This window comes from Ambystoma mexicanum, chromosome 11 (assembly GCF_040938575.1).
Source record: "Ambystoma mexicanum isolate Mex_15411 chromosome 11, UKY_AmexF1_1, whole genome shotgun sequence".
In the NCBI taxonomy this organism is placed as follows: domain Eukaryota; kingdom Metazoa; phylum Chordata; class Amphibia; order Caudata; family Ambystomatidae; genus Ambystoma; species Ambystoma mexicanum.
Window position 1 is genome coordinate 816,710,769 of NC_090934.1, and position 24,205 is coordinate 816,734,973.

The following is a 24,205-nucleotide window of genomic DNA, read 5'->3' on the forward strand; positions in this document are numbered from 1 at the left end:
GCCTTCCTTATTTGGGCATGTACTTTCCCGCGAAACACGGATGCTTTCGCGGGCTTCTACATGTCTTTTGTGTGCCTCCAGGGTGTGGGCTGGGATGTCTGGTCCCAATACACATCCTGGGTGCCAGAGAGTCTAGGGTGGTGTGAATGCCTGGGACCACCGTGGTCCGTGATTGGTCCACGAATGGTGTGTGTGTTGATGAGCGGATCTCCCATTGGCTCCCCTCCGTTTTGGCGCGAAGGGAACCGTGGATAAGAGGGGGCTGGAAACACCACTACCATGTCGATCTCCTGAGTTCTCACGAACGAAGGAATACAGGAGCCAAGTATCCTGCAACCAAGAGGCTGGACCGAGGAATCGCTGGTGACCCGCTGAAGGACTCCTCCTTTGCACTGCTGTCGTCCTGTGAAACCCTTTCCTCCTTTGATCGAACCAGAAGGCCTGTACTGGTGCTTCGACCTTTGGAATAGCAGGAACAGCTATTCTCGGCGACTTCATCATCTCCTGCCAGTAAGCCTTCGGAAGCGTCTCTGGGCCATCCAGTTGACTGACCAGCTTACACGGGAGTCCTGCTCTGTAACCGCCGCCAGGTTGTGTTGTATTTCGAGTCCTGGTCACTCTCACACGCTTCGAACACTTGGCGTTCCCAAGTCTGAAGTGAGTAGTATACATTTGGCTCAGATACACACGGCCGCTCTGTTGCCCTGCTGTGGTGACAAAACTGTGCAGGTTTCTTCGATTGGGACGTCTTTTTTCTCTACACGACGACGAGGCATTCCCGGCTCTTCTGAACCTGCCAGCTGCTGAAACTAACGTGGAGAAGCCTGGGTCTGCTTGCATCGGGGACCGGTGAGTAGTATAGCTAGGATCTGGTCGCCCTCCTGCAGTAGCCCATTGCTTTTCCCCGCTGTGTAAAAACAGCACCCTTTTGTCCGTACTCGCGCTCTGCTTCTGCTCACTGTGGAGGCTGTGCTTGAGTCGCGGAACCTGTTCTTCTGTTGTGCACTAACCCGAACTGCCTGACTTCCTCCGAAGAGCTTCTCCTTTTGCCCGTTGGCACCAGCGTGTGCAGGTACTTTGAGCACAAGGCTCCACTCTTCGCAGGGCTCGGACTTCCATCTAGTTAGGTGCCTCTGAAGGCGAACTGAGTCTAAAGCATTATCGCACTGCCTGTTTTCTTTCCCTTTCAGGTGGACTACACATTTCGTGCATATAACGCTTGCGACTGTCGTATTTGTATATATATTGTGTTGATATGGTATGTGTTGGCTTAATATTGTGATATTGTGATTTTCTCGCTACGGTCATTGTTTTAAAGGCCTTAAAATAAATGTGTATATATTTTTGATATAACAACTGTTTGGAGTAGTTTGTAAGTGATCTTGCTTTGTGTGCTCATTGCGGGCTTTCAGTCACCCTCACCCCTCTTGAGACCTAGTCTTGACCGCCGCGATCGCTACCTTGATTGGTCTGGCTCGTCCAGAGGTTACCCTGTTCCAAGTAATTAGGTTGGCCTTCTGAACTTCTGCGCCACCAGGACAGAGTTCAGAAATCCGTCTTAACACTGTGTCAGTAGCCAGTGCCTCATTTGCTCTTATTTATATCTATCTGTATCCCTGAGATTTAGCTGTGTTCTACAGACCTCAAATGATTTACTTTCTTGGTCTTGAACCATTTGTCCTATTGTTGTGCACCCAGCTTCTATCCAGTTCTTATAAGCCCCCTCTTCCATTCCTGGTTGCAACTCTGGGTTTCTAAACATGGGAGTAAATGGGGCATGCTCTTCTGTGAGGGTGCCCCTGCATTTCTGATTATCCCAGGCTTTCAACGGGGATCGGATGACTTCACTAATTCTGAGATTTGGGTGTTGATACTGTTCCCTTGTCCACAACAAGTTAACTAGCGGGATTCTCGATACTGCCCTGTCTTGCATCACCCACTCTTTTTGTTGATTCTCCGCCATCCATTCCTTCAGGACCCACAGTTGCGCCACTTGGTAATAGTTATAAAAATGTGGAAGGGCCATACCCCCGTCTTGGGTTGCAGCTGCCAGTACCGCTCTAGCTATTCTCGGGGGTTTCCCATCCATATAAAGGAGGAGACTTTTTGTCAATGCCTTGAAGAAAGGCTTGGGGACCCTTATCGGGAGTGCCTGAAAGTAGTACACCAACCTGGGGAGCACGCTCATCTTTATTGACGCTATGCGTCCCCACCAAGAAATAGTCCGGGGGTTCCAGCGCTCCATGTCGTTTTTTATCTTCTCCAGTAGCCTCGGATAGTTTTCCCCATAGAGGAGATTCACCAACCTCGTAAGCGTTATGACTAAATACTTTATTCCCTTATTCACTATTTTTAAGTTTAAGGTAGTCGTTATCTTTATTATCTCCCCCTTCTCCCCTGCTAGGATGAGTATTTCAGATTTGTGTCCGTTTATCTTCAGCCTTGAAATTGTGCCAAATGAGTCCAATTCGTGTATTGCTTCTGGGAGTGTGCGTGTTGGGTCCCTGAGGGTAACCAGCATATCATCGGCGTACGCTGTTACCTTATGTTGCCCCCCTGCCATTTGAATTCCTGTGAGGGTAGCTGATTCTCTGATTCTGATTAAAAGTGTTTCCAAGAAAATAGTGTAGAGTAGGGGGGACAGTGGGCATCCCGGTTTTGTGCCTCTTGAGAGTACCACTCTATTCTTGACTTCCCCATTAATGGCAATTTTGATGGATCTGGTGATGTAATTAGCGTTGATCATCTGAATATATCGATCCCCAAACCCCATTGCCTTCAGTGTGCGAAAAACCAGTGACCACCTCACCCGATCGAAAGCCTTTTCGACAACTAACGAAAGCAAGATTGCTGGAGTGTGCGTTATGCCAATCTTCTCTATCAGGTGAATCACTCTTCTCATATTATCATCGGTTTGCCAGCCCGGAACAAAGCCCGATTGATACATACTTATCAGATTTGGGAGAAGTGGTGAGAGTCTCTGGGCAAGGATTTTTGTGTATATTTTGGAGTCCAGATTAATAAGGGCGATTGGTCGATAGGAGGCGGGCTGCATGGGATCTTTCCCTGTTTTGTGAAAGACCAGGACATTTGCCTCGTTCAATGATGGTCTCATGTTCCCCTTGCTTTTGAATGTGTTAAACAGCCTTGTTAAGAATGGGGTTAAGATATCTGCAATTTTTTTTATATAACAAGGCTGTGAACGCGTCTGGTCCAGGTGCTTTGTTCATCGGGAGACCCCGAATTGCTTTCTTCACCTCCTCTTCCCTGAGGTCGCCCTCCAAATTTTCTCTGTCTACCTCCATGATTTGTGGGATGGATATGGCTTATAGATCTGTGTCTTGATCTGTACCATTCGGGTTGTCTGTTGCATACAACGACTGATAATATTCTCTAAAGACCTCCCCAATGTCCCTTGTGCGCGTTACTGTCTCCCCTTTTGAATTACAAATATTTTTCATCGAGAGCACGGCCTGTTTGGCCCCAAGTTGCCTAGCTAGAAGCTTATCTGCCTTATTGGCTTTCATGTAATACAGATATCTTAAATACAGCAGACTTCTCTCTGCCTTCTTTGTGCGGATGACGTCTAATTCCTTGCACTTGTCTTAGTGCCTTTTTGAGGCTTGTTTTTGGGTTTCGGTGAGTTCCCCTTGTATGTCAGCAATCCTTTGCTCTAACTCTTTTTCCTATATAATCCTCTGTTTATCTCTGGACGCCTTCAGGGCTATTACGTGTCCCTGCATGACCGCTTGTAAAGCCTCCCAGACCGATCCCAGCGCGACTTCCCCTGTGCCGTTGTGGGAAAAGTACTCGTCCATCTTCTCCCTAATTGAGCTTTCTAGGATGGGGTCCTGGAGTAAGTCCTGCGGCACCCGCCAGCTCCACAGCCCTCTATTTCTTCCTGGTAGCGCAATTTCCAACCCTATGGGGGCATGGTCTGAGAGTGAGATGGAATTTCCACAGAGCAAGACCCAGCGATGGTATTCCTGCGATGAAATGGCATGGAACCATTGCATCAATGCTGCTATGGAAATGGAAAAGTGACCTGGATTTTTTTTTCCCATTTTCAAGGTGGCCATCTTTGGTGGTACATTTCTATGGGAAATTGGGTACTCAGAATGCATGCAGAGCCTGTTTCACCTAAAAAAAAAATCTGATCTGTTCTAGCCCCCCCAGTAGGAGCCCGAGGGCGCTAATAGTGGTAACCGTTGAATTTGGGGGCAAATAGGGCCTTACTCTGGCAGGCCGTTACTGGCCCTGCCGGCCCTTGAACATGGGGGATTGCTATAGTTACCTGCCATAAAAAAAAAACAAGTAGGGTTCCCAAATAACATTCTTGCTGATTCAATGGGAAAAGTGAATATTGCTACAATCCGAATGGGGATTTCTGACTCAAAACAAACACTGAAAAAGGTTCCCAAAAGAACATGACTGCTATGAAGAACAGGTGCCTGTTTTAATGGCTTAATTTTCTGCAATGTGCTCTTCTGCTTGCCAGGGGACAATGCACCATCTCAGACCCAGTGACCTTTGAGTAGAAAAGACTTTGAACAGCTCCTATCTGGAAATGGTCCAGCGTCCCTTCATCGTGGGATGTTTTTTCGTGGGTTTTTTTTTACCGTGAATTTTTTTATGAAAAAAACCCATTGAATTTTTTTTGGGAGGTTAGAAAAATATATATATGATGTGGGTGTTTGGGAATAGATAAAACTGAAAGGGAATTGGGGTTAGGGGGACCCCCCCCCCAAAATAATGTAAAAAAAAAAAAAAGAAATGTGATGGGTTATGCAGAAATATAAACGTAGGGAGATGTGTTATAGTGTTAGCTTGTGAGTGTGCTTTGTTATTGTGTTAGGCTGTTAGCTTTACTTTGTTTGTCTGTGCATTTCCGCTGCTCCTGGAATGTCATGAAGTCATCAGGCAATGTCACTGTTCTATATCTATGATGTACATATTTACTTTCACTGGGAGTTCTATGTTGGGCAGTTGACATTCAGCAATACTTGTTGGTGCTGTGCTAGCATTGCTGGGGTCTTTTCGTGTATATTTATCTTAATAAAGCTCGTTGTGACTTTATATGTATCTGTGTCTCACCGACATAACATTTCATTGAGTTGAGAAAGTTGTTGAAGAAAGGAAGTGAATTTGTGTGGTCCACAAAGTGCGAAGAGGAATTTGTGAGATTGAAGAACGAAATAGATCTAGTGCGGTCGACAATGTTCCATCCATCCTCGTTGCCAATGTTATTTCAGTGAGACCCTTGGAGTTACAGGCAGCCATAGTGCGAGGGGAATTGGCCATGCTCGAAGGTTGGGATCGGGGCAGGCCATGGAGAACAGTGATTGCTATTGGGGAAGGCCCGTCAGATGACGAAGTAGTGTTTGAGATGAGTATTACATATTGGATCAGGACAGAAACAGGAGCAGTCCCACAGAAAATGTTCATAGTGGGGCAGTGCCCCGCAATTTTTGATGAAGATATGGAGAAAGTTCCAATTTCTTTATGGACTACGGCCCCCTATAATGTAGGCCTGTTAAAAGAAGTGGGAGAAGTTAAGATTAAGCTGAAGCCAGGAGCAATTTTACCTTGAGCAAGACAGTATCCCATGTCTCGAGAGGCAGAGGAGGGTATTTTCAAGACTAGATCAGCCATAATGGATCAAGGCATCTTAGTGACATCAGAGTCACCATGCAATACTGCAGTGTATCCCATCAAAAAATCAAAAGGGAGGGTTGTGGCATTTAATTCAAGATAGGAGGCCGATTAACCAGATTGTAGAGGCAGAGTATCCTCTAGTTCCGAATCCCGCAACAATACTATGTAGCATTCCTGTTGAAGTGTGATATTTCGCAGTGATTGACTTGAAAAAAGCTTTTTTCTCAATCCCGTTGCATAAAGATTCCCAAGATCTTACGTTGTTTACATTTCATCAGACTAAACTGAAAAGTACACGTTTGCCCTAGGGGTACTGTGAATCTCCATCGATTTTCAATAGGGTCCTGCAGATGGACCTAAGCAATATTGATTTGCCAAGCATTGTGCTGCAACACGTAGATGATATTTTTGTCTGTAGCACATCAGAAGAAGAATGCAGACGAGACTCGATTCAGCAAATGATTATTTTAGCACAGAAAGGATATAAAGGAGGATGAAAAGAGATTGCAGTATTGCCAGGAAGAGGTGTTGTACATAGGTCAGTTAATCTCACATGAAGGAAAGAAGGTTATGCCTGAAAGAGCTGAGGAGAATTTGAAAACATCAAAACAATACACGATAAAGCAAATGCAACAGTTTTTAGGACTATGCAATTATGTCAGAGCATGGGTATTTGATTATAGTTCATACACAAGAGCTTTGTTGCAGGCCCTGAAAAAGGCACGGGTTAATCAGGAAATAATTGAATGGACTGAGGAAATGGAGGAAGGGTTTCATGAATTAAAAAAGGCAATATGCATAGCTCCAGTTTTAGGAATTCAAAATTATTCAGAGGAGTTCTTTTTATTCTCGCACATGAATGGAACAGTCATGACAGCAGTAATCATGCAGAGAACATTGGGGTACAAACCTTGGGCATATTACAGTGGGATCCTGGACCCAGTAATGAAGGGTCACTTCCCTTGCAAACAATCGTTGGATGCAGCTGCGTTCGCTATTGAGAAGTCTGCCAGCATAGTGATGGGATGTTCCATGACTTTATTTGCCGAGCATGCTTTGTTTGCCGTTTTGGAGAAACCTAATGGTACGCTGACATCTCAAAGCGCTTCTGCTTACGAGGTGGTTATATCAAATCCGGCGATCAAAATAGGCAGGTGTAAAATGGTGATCCCTGCCACGTTTGTAGCCGAAACACTGGCAGAGGATGAAAAACTGCCTGATTGCTCAAATTATGAAGAATTCTATGACGAGATCCCAAAGGTGAAGGAAAATGCTCTAGCAGCTGGGGAGATTCTTTTCATTGATCGTTCCTCAAGGAACGATCAAACTGATAGAAAAAGGCATTCAGGCTCAGCTATGGTAAGACTTGGACTAATGGGGAATTTGAGGTAGTAGCTAGTGCAAGACTACATCTCATTTTTCAGCATAGGCTGCAAATTGGTGGTGCTTATTGTTGCACTCGAGAATCACGCAGACCAGGAAGTAACAGTGTACAGTGACTCTGCCTATGTGACATCATCCGTACGTGCAGGGTTAGCACGTTGGAAAAGGAAGGGCTACCTCCGATTGGACGGCACTCCAGTGCAATACGCTGCATTATTGGACAGGCTTATTAAAGCACTACAACTCCCAGTAGCCATCACAATAGTTAAGTGCACAGCGCACACTAATAGAACAGACTATTTTGTGTGGAAACCAAGCCGCAGCCGAAGAGGCCAAACGAGTTACATATTCTTCTGATATTTTTAATTTTGATACTCCCGAAGTGAAAGAGAAAATGGTTGTGATGATGGTTGAGAATGAAAGTTTGAATCATTTATTGCCTTTAGCCTTATTACTAGGGAGAGCCTTGCAGCAACAATTTCGGAGGACTGGCTCGTAACGAACCTGTTAGAACACATTGCATTTTATGCAGTAAATTGCATCATATGTCAAAGGTTTACTGCTGGGCACACGCTGCGAACAGTCAGAGGAATAATTCCTCAACCAAATGGTCCGTTTCAGCATTTACATGTCGATTATGTGGATATGCTGCAGGTCTGCAATCGATACAGGTATATGATAGTGGTGGTGTGCCCCTTCTCAAGGTGGATTGAGGCTGGTCCATGCACACATCCTGATGCCACTTGCGCTGCAAAGTTTTTAGTCTGAGAAGTATTTTCTAGATGGGGAGTATGCGAGGTGCGGAGATCAGATAATGGCCCCCATTTTGTGAATGAGGTATTTGAGCAAATTAGCTTATTGCTTAGCATTAAACACAAGTTTTCTTCTGCTCATCACCCGCAAGTGAACAGGCTATGTGAGAGACTCAACGGTCTGCTCAAAGAGAGGATAGCTAAGGATCCACCAAGGTGATGTGAAAGTCTACGCTGTAGAGGCCGACGAACCCCCAAACCAGTTGGAAGCAAGTCAAGGAGAAGAAGTACAGCATGTGCAGACTCGATCGATGACTAGGAAGAAGGATGCAGAGACTGTCAAATATAAAGGTGAAACTGTACATTTGGACTATGGCTCCCCTGAAACACTCTTTCTGTAGCTGCTAAGCAAGCAGTGAAAAAGCTATTGTTCTTGAACCACATGAGTTTTGCTGACATTGGACTGTGGAGTGCGGAAGTAAATAAAACATGCCAGATTTTGACTTTGTGTTTGACGACTGGAAGAGGGAGCAGTTCCCCGGCTCATTTCACACTGAATTTCATTTTGGAGGTGCCTATGGAGCAATCCGATGCTGGTATACAAGACTACTTCTTGCTGTCTTCATATTTATACTCCGCGTTTACCCTGCTCTTGTTGGAAGGAGCACTGATATATTTGCTTTTGTCCAGGATCCTAAGAATGGGCTGACTATTAGATGATTATTGGCAGCAATAATAATGCAGATCAGACTATAAACTGAGCATCTTACTGGAGGTACAGATGGTCCCGTCTAGCGACGATGCAAACAAAATACTTGTTTTGATCTTTTACTATTTGCTTGAAGTTCGTCCTTATCTTGTTTGGTGGAACACCAATACTTTTGTGTTTATGCAAGATCCTATAAACCATCCAGCAATCAGCCAGTTACTTGTGGAAATCAGAGCAGATTCGACAACTACCAGAGTATCTGACAAGTTTGCCTGTATAAAACATGTTTTTCCTTCCTTAAAAGTAATCACAGGCAAGCATGTGCTCCATAGAGCATATTGCAGGTCCAGAAAGTGAGCAGGTCCAGAAAGTGAGCAGAGTCAACAACGAGTGGAGAGGCATCGATAGTGGAGTCTCATGTATTGGTGCATAATATATACTTGTTCTACGTTTATCATTGTTTTTCTGATTCTGCTAATCCACACTGTGTATTTCATTGGTCTCAAGAAAGCAGTGGTCCCTTTGATCATTCCCACTCCAGTTACCTTGGCAGAACTATGCATTGTGAGACAGCCAAGGCCTTATGCGATTGTCCCTACTCCAATAGCTTATGTGGAGACAACTGGCCCTGTGGCAAATGTCCCTAGAAATCCTTATGCAGGAAGGACTCTTATAGATATCCTTATTGGGTGCCAGATACAAATTCTGAGAGAGAGAGAGAGAGAGAGAGAGAGAGAGAGAGAGAGAGAGAGAGAGAGAGAGAGAGAGAGAGAGAGAGAGAGAGAGACAAAGAAAGAGACCTAAGAGAAGTACAAGGGAGGATGATTATGAATTGAATAATTATTTGGACAGTACAGCACATTTGGGAAACAACATGTGGTATCAGCACATGAAAGAGGTGGGAAAGAGACCTGAGGAGGATTGCTATGTATGTGCCCTTCTGCCTTATGTTATGGGAAAGATAGTCATAGCTATTGAAATAGATGTTCAAAAGGCCCATTGCCTTACTCACTTTGCACTCTACCATACAAGAGGTCAATTCCAGGACCAAACTGCAACCTTGACATGGGTGACAGATGGTCAGCACCAGATGAAGGTGATCATGTGCAAGATATAAAGACAAGAGCAAGAGCACACACCAGAAATCATGTGATGAGATATGAACAGGCTGGCATGAAAGGAGGAGGAATCAGATGGGAAGTAAAAAGAAAACTCAATTGTCAAGGAAATACTGATGAAGAGGTTCACAACTGCAAGAAAAGAGGCCAGATGCAGATCTGGGGAACAGTGCTTTCTCCCGACGGATTGGAAGACGGTGTGGTCATATGCAGTGCACGTGCAGTAAAGGGATCGCACAAAGCAGCTGTAGAAAATGCGGAACGATTGTGCAAACCTCTATGGCCGAGGCATGCAAAACATTTGACATGGGTCAAAGACAAAGGAGTTCCATTGCAGATAGTGCCTTTGGCTAGTGCAGAACTAAGCTTCAGAAACAATGGCACGAGAAAAGTTGGAGAGAATCAGCAGTGCGGACAAATCTTTGATGTACCAGGAATAACAGACGGGGCAGTAGTGATAATGGATCACTATTGGGTCTGTGGAGCCAGAACTTACATGAGACTGCCCAGAGATTGGGGAGGACTATGTTCTATAGTGATTGTCCATGTTCCGGCATTGGAGAGCCCAAAAAGTGACCTGAACATTGGCGAATTTCCAAAAGCAGATGCTCACCTGAGGAAGAAGATATCTGCAGAGCTCTTGAATCAAATGAAGAGAGAACTATTTCTCAGCTTAATCAATAGAAGCTGTTGATGCCATTTCATATAAAACACAGATTGTTCAGTCAGACTTCAGCAATATCCATGACAATCTTTATGCCTAGGATCCAGGTGATGACGAATGCCAAATGGTTACAGATAACCAGATGGGAGCTTCTGCAGATGATCAACACCACCATAAAGGGATTCCATGCCATCAGGAGGAGTTGAGAGCCATAAGACTGATGACACTTCAGAACAGATATGTCCTGGACATGATCACAGCTATGTATGGAGGTGTTTGTGCCAAAATCAGAGAATCATGTTGCACATTCATACCTTCCCATGACAAAGAGAATGGTACCTTGACAGAGGCCATAACGATGCTGACAAACCTACACATCAAGATGGAAGACAAAGTGAAAAAGCATTGGTAATAGCAGCTGGTTTGGGTCAATATTCTCGTGGGTTCCTCAATGGATTGCGAACATTATCAAATTACTTGGAGCCCTGTTTGGATTATGTGTGATCAGAATAATAATCACACAATGCAAGAAGACTGCAAAGAAAGCAGCAGAAAAGATTGTGCTTGATGTTGAATCAGGAGTTCAACCAAAAGAGGTGACAGATGAAGAAATCAGACTACGTAAAGGCCAGCATCCATGCACCTGAGGAAACGAAGTTCCTGTACCCAAAAGAACCACAAAAAGTGTGTGGGGAGGTGGATCTATTGCAGCCCCAATGGACAATGCATGCTTTTGACTTGAGTTTTGATGAGCATAAGAAATCAGCAGGAAATCAGCAGGATGCCTGAAGGGAGGGGGCGTAAAGCAGGAGTCAAGTACCCCCAACAAAAACCCCGCCCCATGTGCTTATATGTTGGGAGCCAGAAATTCAGACACATGCAGTACCAGTGAGAATGCCTGTACCGCAAAGAATCCTGCTAACAACTTATCCATTAAGAAAGCCCTATATGCATTCAAGAAGAAATAATGGCGTTCTGGACAAAGTCCCAGAAGAAGCGTGAAAATGAGTGAATGAGAAGACTGATGGCGTCATGCGAAGTAAAACTGACGCACCCAGAAAAGATGTATGAGGTAAAAGAACATAGACATTCTATAGGATCTGAAGAGGAGGTGGGAAAGATGAGCAACATTTTGGGCTCGAGATGAAGATGCTCATGCTACAGAAACGTTGAATAAAATGCAAAATCAGTTTACACTTGTACAGACGCAGTAACGCAAGTAGACAGTGATTTTAAGGCTGCCTACGTAGTGAATAGTTGCAGCGATGCGCCAATGTATAATATATAGAAATGTATAGAACCTGGATATTCCACGATGCACTTTAGCAAGGCTTGAAACCCTGTGATTGAAATGAGTTTTACAGTGTGGCGCAGTTGGAAATAACTGATGGCGAAGGAGAATTCAAAAAAGGCTTGGCCGGCCCAGCACCAAGAAGTCGAGGCCACCGTGTACCTGATTGTCCATCCAGTAGTTACATGAACGTGAGAAAGAAACAAACTTCTGTTTGAGGTGGAATGGAAAAACACTGAAGGCGTCAAGAGTTCATCATTTAATAATATTAAATCAAAGGGGGGTCTGGGAGTCTCTCTACCAGCACGAACACAGCCCATTGACCTGTTCTTGGGTGGATGGCCCCTGGGAGAGTTTCAACCAAGTCATTAGCTCACTGACTCTTTAGTCACCCTAGGTTTCCTAGTGTCATCCAGACGTGGACCCCTTGCCCACTGTGCCCAGACAGGCACAGCTCCACCTCACTGATGAGGTCCAACAAGGCTGAAACACGTGTATGGGGTTGCCGTTGGTATTCTTGTTCAGAAGAGAATTACGATAGCATTTTGGTGCTGGACTGCCCATGTGAGCGGGACAAAGACTGATATGCATATGGATATTTCCCTTCTGTGAAAGGTACAGGGAGCTAAAGTGTGGCTGCAGACACTTGAGTGGGTAACATCCCAAAGAACAGGTCATTTAGCTGTGTTTGTTCTCTAAGAGGGGCGTCTATGGACTATTTTTTGATTTAATAATATTAAATGCAGTAAAGGGTTCGAAAATGCGGTCTCCAAGTCACATGTCAGATCACAATAGACAATGGGTCGATCTACACCGAAACCAAGAAGATGCTCCCTTTTATTCTCAGGCACAGATAGTTCTGCAAGGTCAAGTTCAAAGCCTTAATTCACTGGCAGACTGCAAGAGTGATGATAGGTGGGGAGGAGGACGGGGGCACTGGAAGACCTTTCAGAAGGGCACTGCTAACATGCTAGGGGAAAAGACCAAGGCTTGAACAGTAGATCTGAAGTGGTTTGCTGGGCTGAAGTGCTTGATTTTCCACAGCAGGAAATGTTAGTACACAGCCCTTTGTGTCTTCTCTACTGTGTTCTCCTTGAAGAAGAGGTATCTTTCAATGTAGACCCCAAGGGACATGGTGCAGGTGCTTAGCTGGGGTTTGAGGCTCTTGAGGTTATTAACAGGGAGCCAGGTTTGGATCTCAAGGGGTTTGGTGTTGTTGGTGAGCAGTAAGAATTCAGCCTTGGAGGGGGTTGAGCTTCGGGTAAGCACTGGATATCCAGGCCTGGATCAATGCTATACAGGCTTTGAGCATGTGGATGTTTTTTCGACTGAGAATACCTTGAGGTAGAGCTGTGCATCACCTGTGTATGGGTGGGTGTTGTGTGGAGGCAGGAGGGTCAGAGAGAGTCTATGTAAAGCTTTAAGATCAAAGGGGAGAGGATGGATCATTGCAGGACTCCACAGTGGATGAGTAGAGTTGATGATCTAGACAAATCCATTGGACACATTGGTGATGGTTAGCAGGTAGGATTTGAACCAGTGGTGGATGGTCTCGCTGATACCAATGCGCAGCAGTGTATAATGTTGGTGTGTATAGTGGTCTACTGCTAAGAGGTCAAGGAAAGTCAAAAGGCCAGGATGGCCATTGTTTTGGATGTATATACCTCGATGGTAGATATTTCTGTAATGCATCTATATCTGAAGCCAGATTAGTGGTACTGAAAGAGGTTGGTGTGTTAGTGGAATTGCGTGGCTTCCACTATCTAAAGGATCTTACCTAAGAAGGGAAGATGTGTGATGAGGTGGAAGTTGCCTTTCCTGAGAAGCAGGAGATTTGTCCAGTCTTGCGGGATGTGTTGATTATTTATTTTGTATTATTTGCTTATCAAGCGCCAAGCCCTAAGGCATCCAGGCAATGAACAGAGGAACAGAGCTACAGAATGGGAATTCCAAATTTCTCATGTTTCTTCACATAAGCAGCCTGGTCTTCAACAACTTCCTAAAGGCAAGATGATTTTCTTCCTTCCGGAGTGATTCTAGTAGCTCATTCCAGGCCCGTGCCACCCGAACCAGGAAAAAGCGGCCATTGCCCCAGGCTCTTTTGAATCGATTTACCCTAAGCAGGCATGCGTTGGCTGAACAAAGGTTGCTAGGGGGTTAATAGATCACTACCTTATTGAGGAGCAGTCCCAAAAATACACTTATGTCCCAAGGTTAGCAACTTGAAGAGGGCCCTAGCTGCCACCGGGAGCCAATGCAACTCTCTCGAGCTGCTGTCACTGGTTCTCTCTGTGCCATATGGTGAACTATATGCACGGCTTAATTTTGTATTTTCTGCAGTTTCTGTATGGCATCCTTACCGACACCCCCTAACAGAGAGTTACAATAATCCAAACGTGGTAATATAATGCCGTGCTAAGTTTGTGCGGTTATCCTTTGTGACAATAGGACCAACCAATCTCGGTACTCTGAGGTATTAGTTGTTGTTCCTTACAATGTAGTCCATATGGGCATCCGCATTTAGATTAGCATCCATGTAAGTACTGAGGGTCTTCACCTTTATAGCCACTGGAATCAGGCTACCATTGATAAGGAAGCTCGAAAAATCCTGACCTAAGCTCTCCCTGGAGTGCTTTGACCCATAAATCATCAGCTTGGTTTTCCCCACATTTAAGCAGAGCCAAATCATGGACATCCAATTTTTGATGACCATATAGATATCATTTAGCCTCTCCTGGTCCTCTGCAGAATTTCCGTTGAGCTCCATTGATAGCTGAAAATCATCTGCATAATTTGTGAAGATAACCCCCGAACTCTCCAATTCCAAGCACAAAGGCTGGATATAAATGTTAAAAGTGAGGGGGACAAACATTCCCCCTGCAGAACCCCACAATGAGTTCCAAATCATAAGAGACATCTCCCCAATGAACCCTGGATCTACATCCCTCCAAGAACGACCTCATCCACCTAACCGCCTCCCCAGAGAATTCCCCTGTGACAGTCAGTCTCTCCAACAGTATTGTATGGTCAGGTAGATAAGGCTGCTGATAAGTCTAGCAAAATCAGCACCCCCGATCCTCTCCTCTCCAACACTGTCAGCATCTGTGTTTGGAGGTCGACCAAGGCTCTCTGTGCCATAGGTGCATCGAAAGCATGATTGTTTCTTGTGTAACATATCTACGGCCCCCATATGTTGTTGGAGCTGCACAGTGGCCACCTTGTCGACCAACTTAAGCAAAAAAAGGTGTTGGATATGGGCCGCATCATTAGGGCCCAACCCCATTTTTTTTCTAAAGGGGCGTCACGACAACATCTTTGATAGTTTGAGGTATGACGCATTGGTTAAAGGAGGCATTAGCAAATCTTCACAAGAATGGTGCAAAAACACCACGATGTTCCAGGATGACTTTAGATGGCAATAGGTCCACTGGACAACTTGTGGGATGCATGACCTTCAGAATGTCTTTAATTACTGAAATCGTAACAGTTGAAAAACAAAAGAGCAGACAGGGCACCACCAGGTTTTGCTCCCTGGAATCAGCGGGCATTTGGTCGGCCAACATTTCTTGTTGCCTATTCCCTATAATATCACCCACCGTTGCAATCTTCAACCTGTCCGGCTCTTTACAAATCTTGGCTTGGGCAAGCACAATCTTGTCTGCAAATGCCTTTTGAACTTGTGTGCAATCTTCTTTTTTAGGGTTTATATTTTGGTTTAGTACTTTAGGCTTTTCCCATGTTCTAACCAGTTTAAAAGGTTCCTTTGTTTCATTTTCCGCCCTGCTTATTTGTTCATTATAATGGTTACATTTGGTTTCTATGATCTTGTCTTTATATTCCTTCTCCCTACAGGGATGTTTTCCTTTCTGCCTACCTTTTCTTTAACTTCTGCTGAACCAATTTCGGGTAGAACGATTTTTGATGATTAAGAAACTCCCTAATGCTTCAAACTTAATTGGAGCAAGCCTGTTAAGCAAAGCTATCATGTGTCATTATAACTCTATCAATACATGAGTTTGATCCAGCTCATTTGTCTGCGTCATCAGGGCATTCATACATCCCACGAGGTCATCAGATGTAATGGCCCGATAGTTTCTCCCTAAAACCTTACGTGGCAACTCATATTGCTGCCTGAAAGGTACAGGTAGTTGAATCTGACACATAAGAAAAGAAGGATCCGACGACACACAGGGGATAGTGCTAACGCCCATCAGTAGTATATGCTCACTGGCCAGCCAATCTAATGTATTTCCCATTATGTGCGTTGATCAAAATTGTGTACAATAATATTTCCATTGTTCAGGAGTCTTTGTAATTCAAGTACTTTCTTATCTCTTGGGTCCCCTCGTCAAAGATTTAAATCACTCAGGGGGATTATAGCACTGTTAGCTTTTTGCATCGAAGATAGCAAAAGCGTGAGCTCTTCATTAAACAGAGGGGGTCTCACCTGGTGGTTTATAATGCAATACAAAATTAATGCTAAAATTGGGATTTGAAATGATTTTAGTGTGTAAAATGTCACATCCTTCACAATCTGCCTTCATCTCATACATCCCAAGTTTTTTATTTTTACATATGATAGCTACCCCACCCCCTTACCTGTTTCACGATTTTTCCCAAAGAAGGCATAGCCAGGGATGGGGGGGTGGGGGGGAAAATCACTTGCACTATGACCGGGCCATGGGCATCCGTAAGCCTTTCTGTTATACACATTATGTCCACATCTTCTTCCAAAATAAAATTGTGAACATCTAAGGTGTGTTTCACTAAAGACCTGGTATTATGAAGAGCAAGTTTAAAAAAACTAAATTAGGGACATCCCTGTGAACAACTTGTGCAGTTGGGCACATTATTATCCATCGTATGAGCAACTTCCTTATGTTCCATAGAATGCATAAAGTCTGTGGTCACAGCAAGAATAGCTGCTGGACTAATGGAAGGCGACTTAACCTAGTGCGTATAGTGCCTTCCCACAAAAAAGAATAAAGAGACAGCCTGTTGCTAATCTATCATATATCTCGTGCCCAACAGTAAATGTCCTTCTGTTCCCAAGTACGTACCTTCAAAAGTGCTCCAAAAGTGGATACAGTTGCACACAGGCGGAAATGAGGAAGTAAATGCTTTTTAAAAAAGATGTATAAATGTACTCAAATGTTAAAATAATATATCGGCAAACATGAGGAAACCATTAATAAAAATCCTAAGATCTAAGCAATTTCCAATTTGTACACACACAATGGCTGAGCTCAATACAATACACGTAATAGCTAAAAACAGTCACACGTTAAAAGAACAAACAAAAAACAAGCCAGGTAAGGGCAGAGTGCTTCAGCCAGATGAGTTGAGTTCAGAGGCAGGGAGGATGTGATTTATGTCCAATGTGGTCTAGAGGGATACCTGTCAGGTGCTTGAAAGTTGTACAGGGGTGGTTTTGTAAGATGGAATGTATGGTGTGCAGATAGTTGTGGTGTTGGTGTCTATGTGCTAAAAACGTCATTACTTACAGGATATATAAATGGGCTATGAATCAATGCTTGAAGGTCACACTTCTAGTACAAAGTATGCCAAAATCCCAAATTAATTGGTTACGCAGGGTTTTCTGCTACAACTCCTAACTGCAGGATGGACATTTTTAGAGGTAGTTCTGAAGGAATGCTGGGTGAGAAAGCTCTTTCTTGGTCTACTTTGCCCACATCACGCCATAATCGGCCAAGTTTAATCAGAAATAGTAGAAGTAAAGACCAGACGCCAGCCCTCTCCCACACTGGTCTACTGCTAAATGGATACTGTCAGTGCGAAACCAGGGAAAGGCTACAACATAAGCACCCTGTTTGATGTCACTGGGTAGGTCAGTGCTGAATGGAACTTTGGGGGACCAAAGGGAAAACATTTAAGCACTGCCAAACCATAGGATTATCCCTATTTATAACTTGGTGGGGCTAAGGAATGCGCCATCATATTGGAATAGCAGGAGAAGAGCCCTATGTGGGTCACCAGGTATTGTCCCAATAACGCATTGAGTCTATGAGAGATGATATGCACTCAAGACAACCATATTGTATGTGCCACCGCAACTGAAAGGGTGGAAGGATGTCTGTACACACCATTGGACATCGAAAAAGTGAAATCTGATGAGAGCAGACTAACTTCATGAGGGAAAGACATGAAGACATACTGAAACAATATGAAAATACTTAAAGGATAAAAGATGTACTTGGAGTGATAAGTGAAACATGCAATCAAATATGAAGAAATCATATGCACCTAAGAAACCAGTGAGTAGAGAGGAAGTGAGTGCATATACGCAGAAACACAAGGTAGCTGAGACATATAGAAGCTTGCTGCCGAAGAAAACATAAGGTGGCTAAGTGGGCCATGATGGAAAGATGGACGCCTGACTTGTGTTGAAACCAATCAAGCTACTTCAGAGACACACCAGGGCTGCAGAGTCAAAAAACGTGGTAAGAACAGCTTCATGTGAGGAAAAAAGTGAAGTCCATTGCCCTGGGTTCAAGGTTGCTGCTTCAAGGAATAATTACAAGGCACAAGTAGAGTCAGAAGGATAAGCCATGTACGCAAGACATATTTCTCTTAGATTAATTAAAGAAGAAAACATCTGCAGGAGCTAAGAATAGGACAATTAAAGATGTGAAAAGCCTAAGCGAGATGGAGTAAGCACATCTCTAGAGGCAAAGAGGAGTAATGACATCCAGCATAATTGAATCAAATAACAGTAAATAGAAGGTCGAAATGGACACATTTATGGTCTCCTTGCACGTTATTCAGAAGTCGAAAACAAGGTCCATTCATTAAGCTCCAGATGAAGATAATGGTGTACCTACACTCCCTTACAAGTCCCAGAATAAAGAACAGACTGTAAGGTCAACTACAAAGGAGATGCCTAGGCTTAGGGCCGGACCAATGAGATATGATGGACTAATTGGGAAAGTGGGGAGTAGTTTGCTGTTAGTCTCGGCACCTGAGGTACATTTTGCTTATGTGCTGCCAACGAGCCGAAATTCCAAGGTTGAGAAAAGATGTCAACTAATCAGAGGGTCTATGTAGCAACATGTTACACAATATTGCACAGGCCAACCCACTGCCGTTATTCGGCTGTAATCTGTATTATACGTATTTAGAGGTGATTCAAGGCATGCCTACTAGATAAGGGGCATCCAGAGATATTACTTATACCTACATGATACATAGGCATACATGTTAAATTACCCAATCTCTCCCTTCAATAGGTTTTACAGTTTGCCACATAGGATAATGTCATAGCTGACATACATTGAGGTATAAAGCCTTGTGTGATCAAAATTGAAGTGCGAGTGCGTGGACTACGGTTTGCTGTTCACCAGATTGCCCTACTTTATTCGAGCTGACAATAAAGTAGTACTTATCATTATTGGTAAATCTATTTAGCACATGAGACAATTCAAGGTGCTAGAACACATCTTGTTTAAGAAATTTGGAATTTGCTTGCTATTTCTGAAAGCTGGGTTATGAAAATGTACCATCTTCTTTGCTTCCTTTGTCATTACCATTGGGAGTGCAAACTCTTCAACGATATGAATACAATATCTATTCCTGGTAATGTCAACATTTAACAGAGCCTCAAAATAACTGACAATTTGCAATGTCAAATATTTCGAAAGCCAACTCTACATTGTGTTCTGGCCTGGCTCATTCCAATATTCAAGAAGGGTTTTATGAAAAAAAAGCCTTTCTGCACTAATAATTCATCCTACTATGGTAAACAGTCCTCATGGATGGAATGCAGTGAATGGAAGCGTGATGCGTGGTATGCGTATGACGTTGACAGAAAGTGATTGGTTGATAGTGCATGCTTTGGAATGGATTAGTCGCTCCACCACTGGCCCGTGGATTTGTAGAGTTCATCTTTTGGGAAAGGGTAGAGCAGATTATGTGTTCAAAAGGATCTTTTTCACTAGTGGTGCATGCATTTTGATATTTGTATTAATATTATTAGGGCTTTTATTGAGTGCGGACATTGCTTCCAGAAGCAAACATGCACTTTACAAGTCATAGGGGGAGAACGCAGTGAGGGAAGCAGAGACAGAATGGTGCGCGTGGCGAACAACGGGGGAGAGGCAGGAGGAGCAATTTGGCATCAAGGGGTCTATAAGCAACGAGGGGAAACAGTGGGGGAGCACATTGTCCAGTCTCAAATTAGGCGAGGATTGTGTGTAGACCTCGCGGTTGTGGAAGAGCCATTCTTTGAAGAGGAGGGTAATCAGTGCTTTGAAACTACACTATATGCGGAGGGCATTTGCACTCTTGGGCTGCCTGGTTCATTTCCACCTGGCCCGATGTGTGTAAATATGTTGAATTCAGGTTTTTCTTGCTCCGTGCACCTTTAGAGAGTTTGGTGTCATTATCAGCTTTGTACTTGTGGACTTAAGAACACAAAGAATCGTATTTGTGGCCAGCAAAGCAGAGCCGATTACGTTTGAATTTTGAGGTTATCGTTATGCCACAGAATAAACTATAAACAGACCTACAGATAAGGAGCGTTTTAACCACGTTTACTCCCTAAGAATAGGCAAATACTCCCAACAACAAAAAAAACAGCGACCACAAATACTACCAATAAAAAAATGAACAGTCCCATAGAAGAATGTTGCCCTCGCTTTCACCCATGCAGCGCCATGAATAAGTCTGGATCAGTAGTTCACATAATACCACAGGAAGAAACTAATGTTATCAAGGTAAAAATCAAAAGGTCCAGAGAAATATGGATTACAAAAATATCTTTGTTGCAGTTATTTTTACTAGTTTATGAAATACTCCCAGTGGGAATGGGATTTACTTTCGTGCTCCCTAAAAAAACATTTTACTCCCAACTTTAATAGGTAGAAAGTAAAATACCCCCACTTCAATATGTTTTCTGCAGCACCGATTATAAATGAATCCGGAAATATAGGAAAACAAATAACGTACGTCGGGGAGCAACATCTGCAAAAAAAAAAAAGCACAACATTTCTTTTCCAAGGTATTATTTACTCGTTTTAAAGAGAATTCAGTGTGATCGTCTTCAAGTCAAACACCATGGTGCAAAAATCAAACAGGTCAAGAAACGGGGAACCGGCTATCATAGCAACTGTGCTACAATCGTGTAGAAAGTGCCTGCCATTTCCATCACAAATTAGTTTTCAAAATGTAAATTCATTACAGAAATCTCTTTTCATACATACATACGGAATAAAAGCTGTAGTCTCCTTTTGAAAATATAACCTAAACCAGAAATAAGAAATACATTTAAATACGATAGCCTTCAAACATTCCCAGAAAGAAAACAGGAGCACTGAGAAGCCAGATTCTTCCATCATCATGGCCACTGGTCATGCAAATGCCTTCTGCTTGGCAAGGATCCGCCACCCCTCCTGACTAGAAGAGAAGCTGGGCGCTTGCAGTTCTCCGCCAGCTCATCTGCATACCTCCACGGCGACAGAACTACAACAAACTTTGTCATTGTACTAGTAAACATGGAACAAAGAGTGTTGGGTACTAATGGGCGAAACACTAACAGGCTACACCCTGCAATACAAACATAGGGGGGCAACCGATGGCCGGTTCCAGAAAAGTGATCCACTGTGTTTGCTTTACAGGCTATGGCATGTTGCCTATTTGAATCTTTGTGCATAATGGCACAGGTCTCACAGTAACCAAACATGTTTTCATTATCCTCAGCTCGAAAACCGGAGCCTAGAAACCTCACACAAAACTTCAACCCCAAGTCTATGACCAACACTGATGCACCGCCATGACCAACACTGATGCACCGCCTTTACCATACAAGTACATGCCCCATATATCCAGGCTCGGACTGGCCTATAGGGCAATGACCAAACCAAAAACACAAAATGCTGGTGTGGGCCAGTTTTATGGTCAAAGAAGAACAGTTTTTATGGTCAAAGTGGGCCAGTTTGATATGTTACTACACCATGCAGCTAGTAGTTTTGACCAGTGTTACTGAATAAATATTCTTTAAAATTCACAATTTGCATCACATTTCATTAAAAGGAGTGAATTGCCATTTGCAACTGTGGGACACTTTTTCATCGGTGCCCCAGACAATTGTATGCCTCTGTTCGGCCCTGATGGCCAACACAGACACACTTCTTTTCACGTACAAGTAAATGCCCCATGCATGCCAACACTCCACAGGCAATGATAATAAAACGGGTCCATCAAAAGTGACATGGAATCTGTCCATGAGCCGGACACGCACAAATCAATGAATTCAGGTGAGACGGATGAACTGCGCCCAGATATTGCCCCTGACAAGTGAAAACAGGGCAGCTGCACCTGCAGTAACAGAATGTGATCAAGAAAAGGAGAGGGCAGGAAGCGCCTCAGGGCCAAATACTCACTCAATGAAGTAACTGGCGCCCTCGTCCGTGAATCCTTCCTCCCAGCCCCGAGGTAGGTCTGTAGAAACAGAAAAGGGGACAAGTAAAACCTTTGGTACCAGCACCAGCCTCCTGTTAAGGTCAACAAACGAAAGATTGGCAAACAAGAATGCAAGGTATCCCCAGGTAAAGCAACAAAACAACCCATCAACTAATAATGCAACGATGGAAACCTGTGATAAATGAATACTGCATGTCATTATTAAATAAGGCTGGAGGCATGTAACAAATCAAGGAGGACAGCACAAATCAAGAGAGTAAAGCAACAAATCCCAGGCTCAGTGCACCAAACTGGAGAGAAAAGAAGCAATGCTGGGAATAATTAAACACATCAGGTACAGAGCCAACACTGCATTAAAGAAGACGTCCAAAAACAAAACAAAAAAGGCAATCATGGAGAATGAACAATGCAGACAAGGAATAAAAGCAACAATGCAGACATAAATGCAAGCAATACGTGGTACGGTTAACTCATGGGAAAGCAATACATCAGCAGAAGATACCAAATTGTGGAGAGAAACAATAATGGTTAGTAGAATGAAAGAGAAAAAAAGTAGCAGATCAATAAAGCAGGAAATATGAGGACACTTCATATTGCAAACCACCAGCCCTGGAAGCATGCAATACATTATGGAGAAAAACAGTGCTGCTGGGTGGTTCACAGAAAATAATGGCAAAACTGAACTAATGCACTGCAATGAAATAAACAAGGGACAACTCCAACAAGCACAACACAATAGGGGGAAATAGACCAGGTCACAAGGAAAAGCATCACACATGGAATGCATGAAATTAGGGAGAAGTGCGACAATGCAAGGAAGCCAACAAGAAATTGAGGTCAAAAACAATGCAACTCGTCACGGGGAAAAGCAACAATATGGGGGTGAATTGAACAAGTTATTGAAAACGCGATAACTGATTGAAAAGATGCAAAGAATCATTTAGAAATTAGGGAAAGACTAACAGAATAAGGGTATATTCAAAGGAAATGCAACTAATCGAGGTAAAAGGCAACAGGGCAATTCAACAAATGGGAGAGAAACCCCAATTTCCGGAGAAAACACAAAACAGAGAAAAAGCAAACATGCATCAAAGCGCATTGGCTTATTTTCAGGATGCTCGTGGAGACTGGTGCTGTGTATCAAGTGAAAAAGAATCAGCACACAAGCAAGGCCCTCGCGCAGACCACTGAATCCCTTACAGATTATAGTGGTAAGTGAAGTGCTCGTGCAAGTCGTTTGCCAGGGCGGATGTACGTTTGGGGGGGGATCAACAGTGTTTTACTTGTAAGTGAGGCTTTGTGAGGGTGAGGCCTGTTTTTCTGGGCCTAGCCAATGGCTTTTGGCGAGCACTAGTGATAGTCCTGTCATAGAGACCCTGTGGTGGCACTTAAAGTTGTGTGTGGTGTGTGTCCTTGTTCCTGAAAATGAGGAAAGGGGTGCTTTTTGAAGTGTAAAACAAAGGGGTGAAATCCTGAAAAAGGGTTGCTTTTTTTGCATATTCCTTTGAAGTCTTATCTTTTATTACTGGGCTTGGGCAGACACAAGTGTGAAATTGAGAATACTAATGGGCCCTTTGCCGGACAAGTCACAGCTCACTGGGAAGGGGCCAATATCATTCCAAAGCCGCCCATTCTGTGTATACTCCACAGTAAATGCCTGCACTACATGGGCCTGATTTTATTCTAGCTAGTCTGTGGTGTGTCTAAGTTGCCACGAAAACAGTGAGGTAATAATGCATACACACTTGCACATTTAATTCAGAAGATGCTTGTGTCAAACTATTCTGTGAGTGAAGACAAGTAGGGCAATACACAGACGCCTGGTTGCCCTTTTGCAGGTTTCGAATATGTCAAGCATCAGGGTGTGGAAATTGTTTTACAGACTCCTTGAACTTGGGAATAAGGGATGGTTAAAATGAATGTTGAAAGTAGAGACGTCATTTCACCAAAATGCCAGGGGTAACGAAAGTTACATCACATGACCCTTGACCTACAGGAAGTGATGTTATCTGACCCACCCCGAAGTGACATCACGGGAATCGATGGAACACAACCGTTTACCCCTCGACAAAACAGGAAGTGGCATCAAATAGCATTGTTTCTAAGTACACTATGAAAAATATGGTTACAATATTAATGTAACGTGATATACATTTCATACAAGAATGGATCACCATATGTATTGACAGAAAAAAA

At 43.6% G+C, this 24,205-nt stretch overlaps 1 protein-coding gene across 7 annotated transcripts in view; it reads right to left on the reverse strand.

The window, feature by feature from the left end:
• The window catches only part of PLEKHA7 (pleckstrin homology domain containing A7), a 1,516,580-nt gene that overhangs the window by 1,486,129 nt on the left and 6,246 nt on the right, over positions 1–24,205 (reverse strand). For all 7 annotated transcript variants that reach the window (XM_069623767.1, XM_069623765.1, XM_069623764.1 and 4 more), the window contains exon 3: positions 21,970–22,027. In XM_069623767.1, coding sequence (XP_069479868.1) covers positions 21,970–22,027 — 58 coding nt within the window. The remainder of the gene's footprint in view (positions 1–21,969; positions 22,028–24,205) is intronic.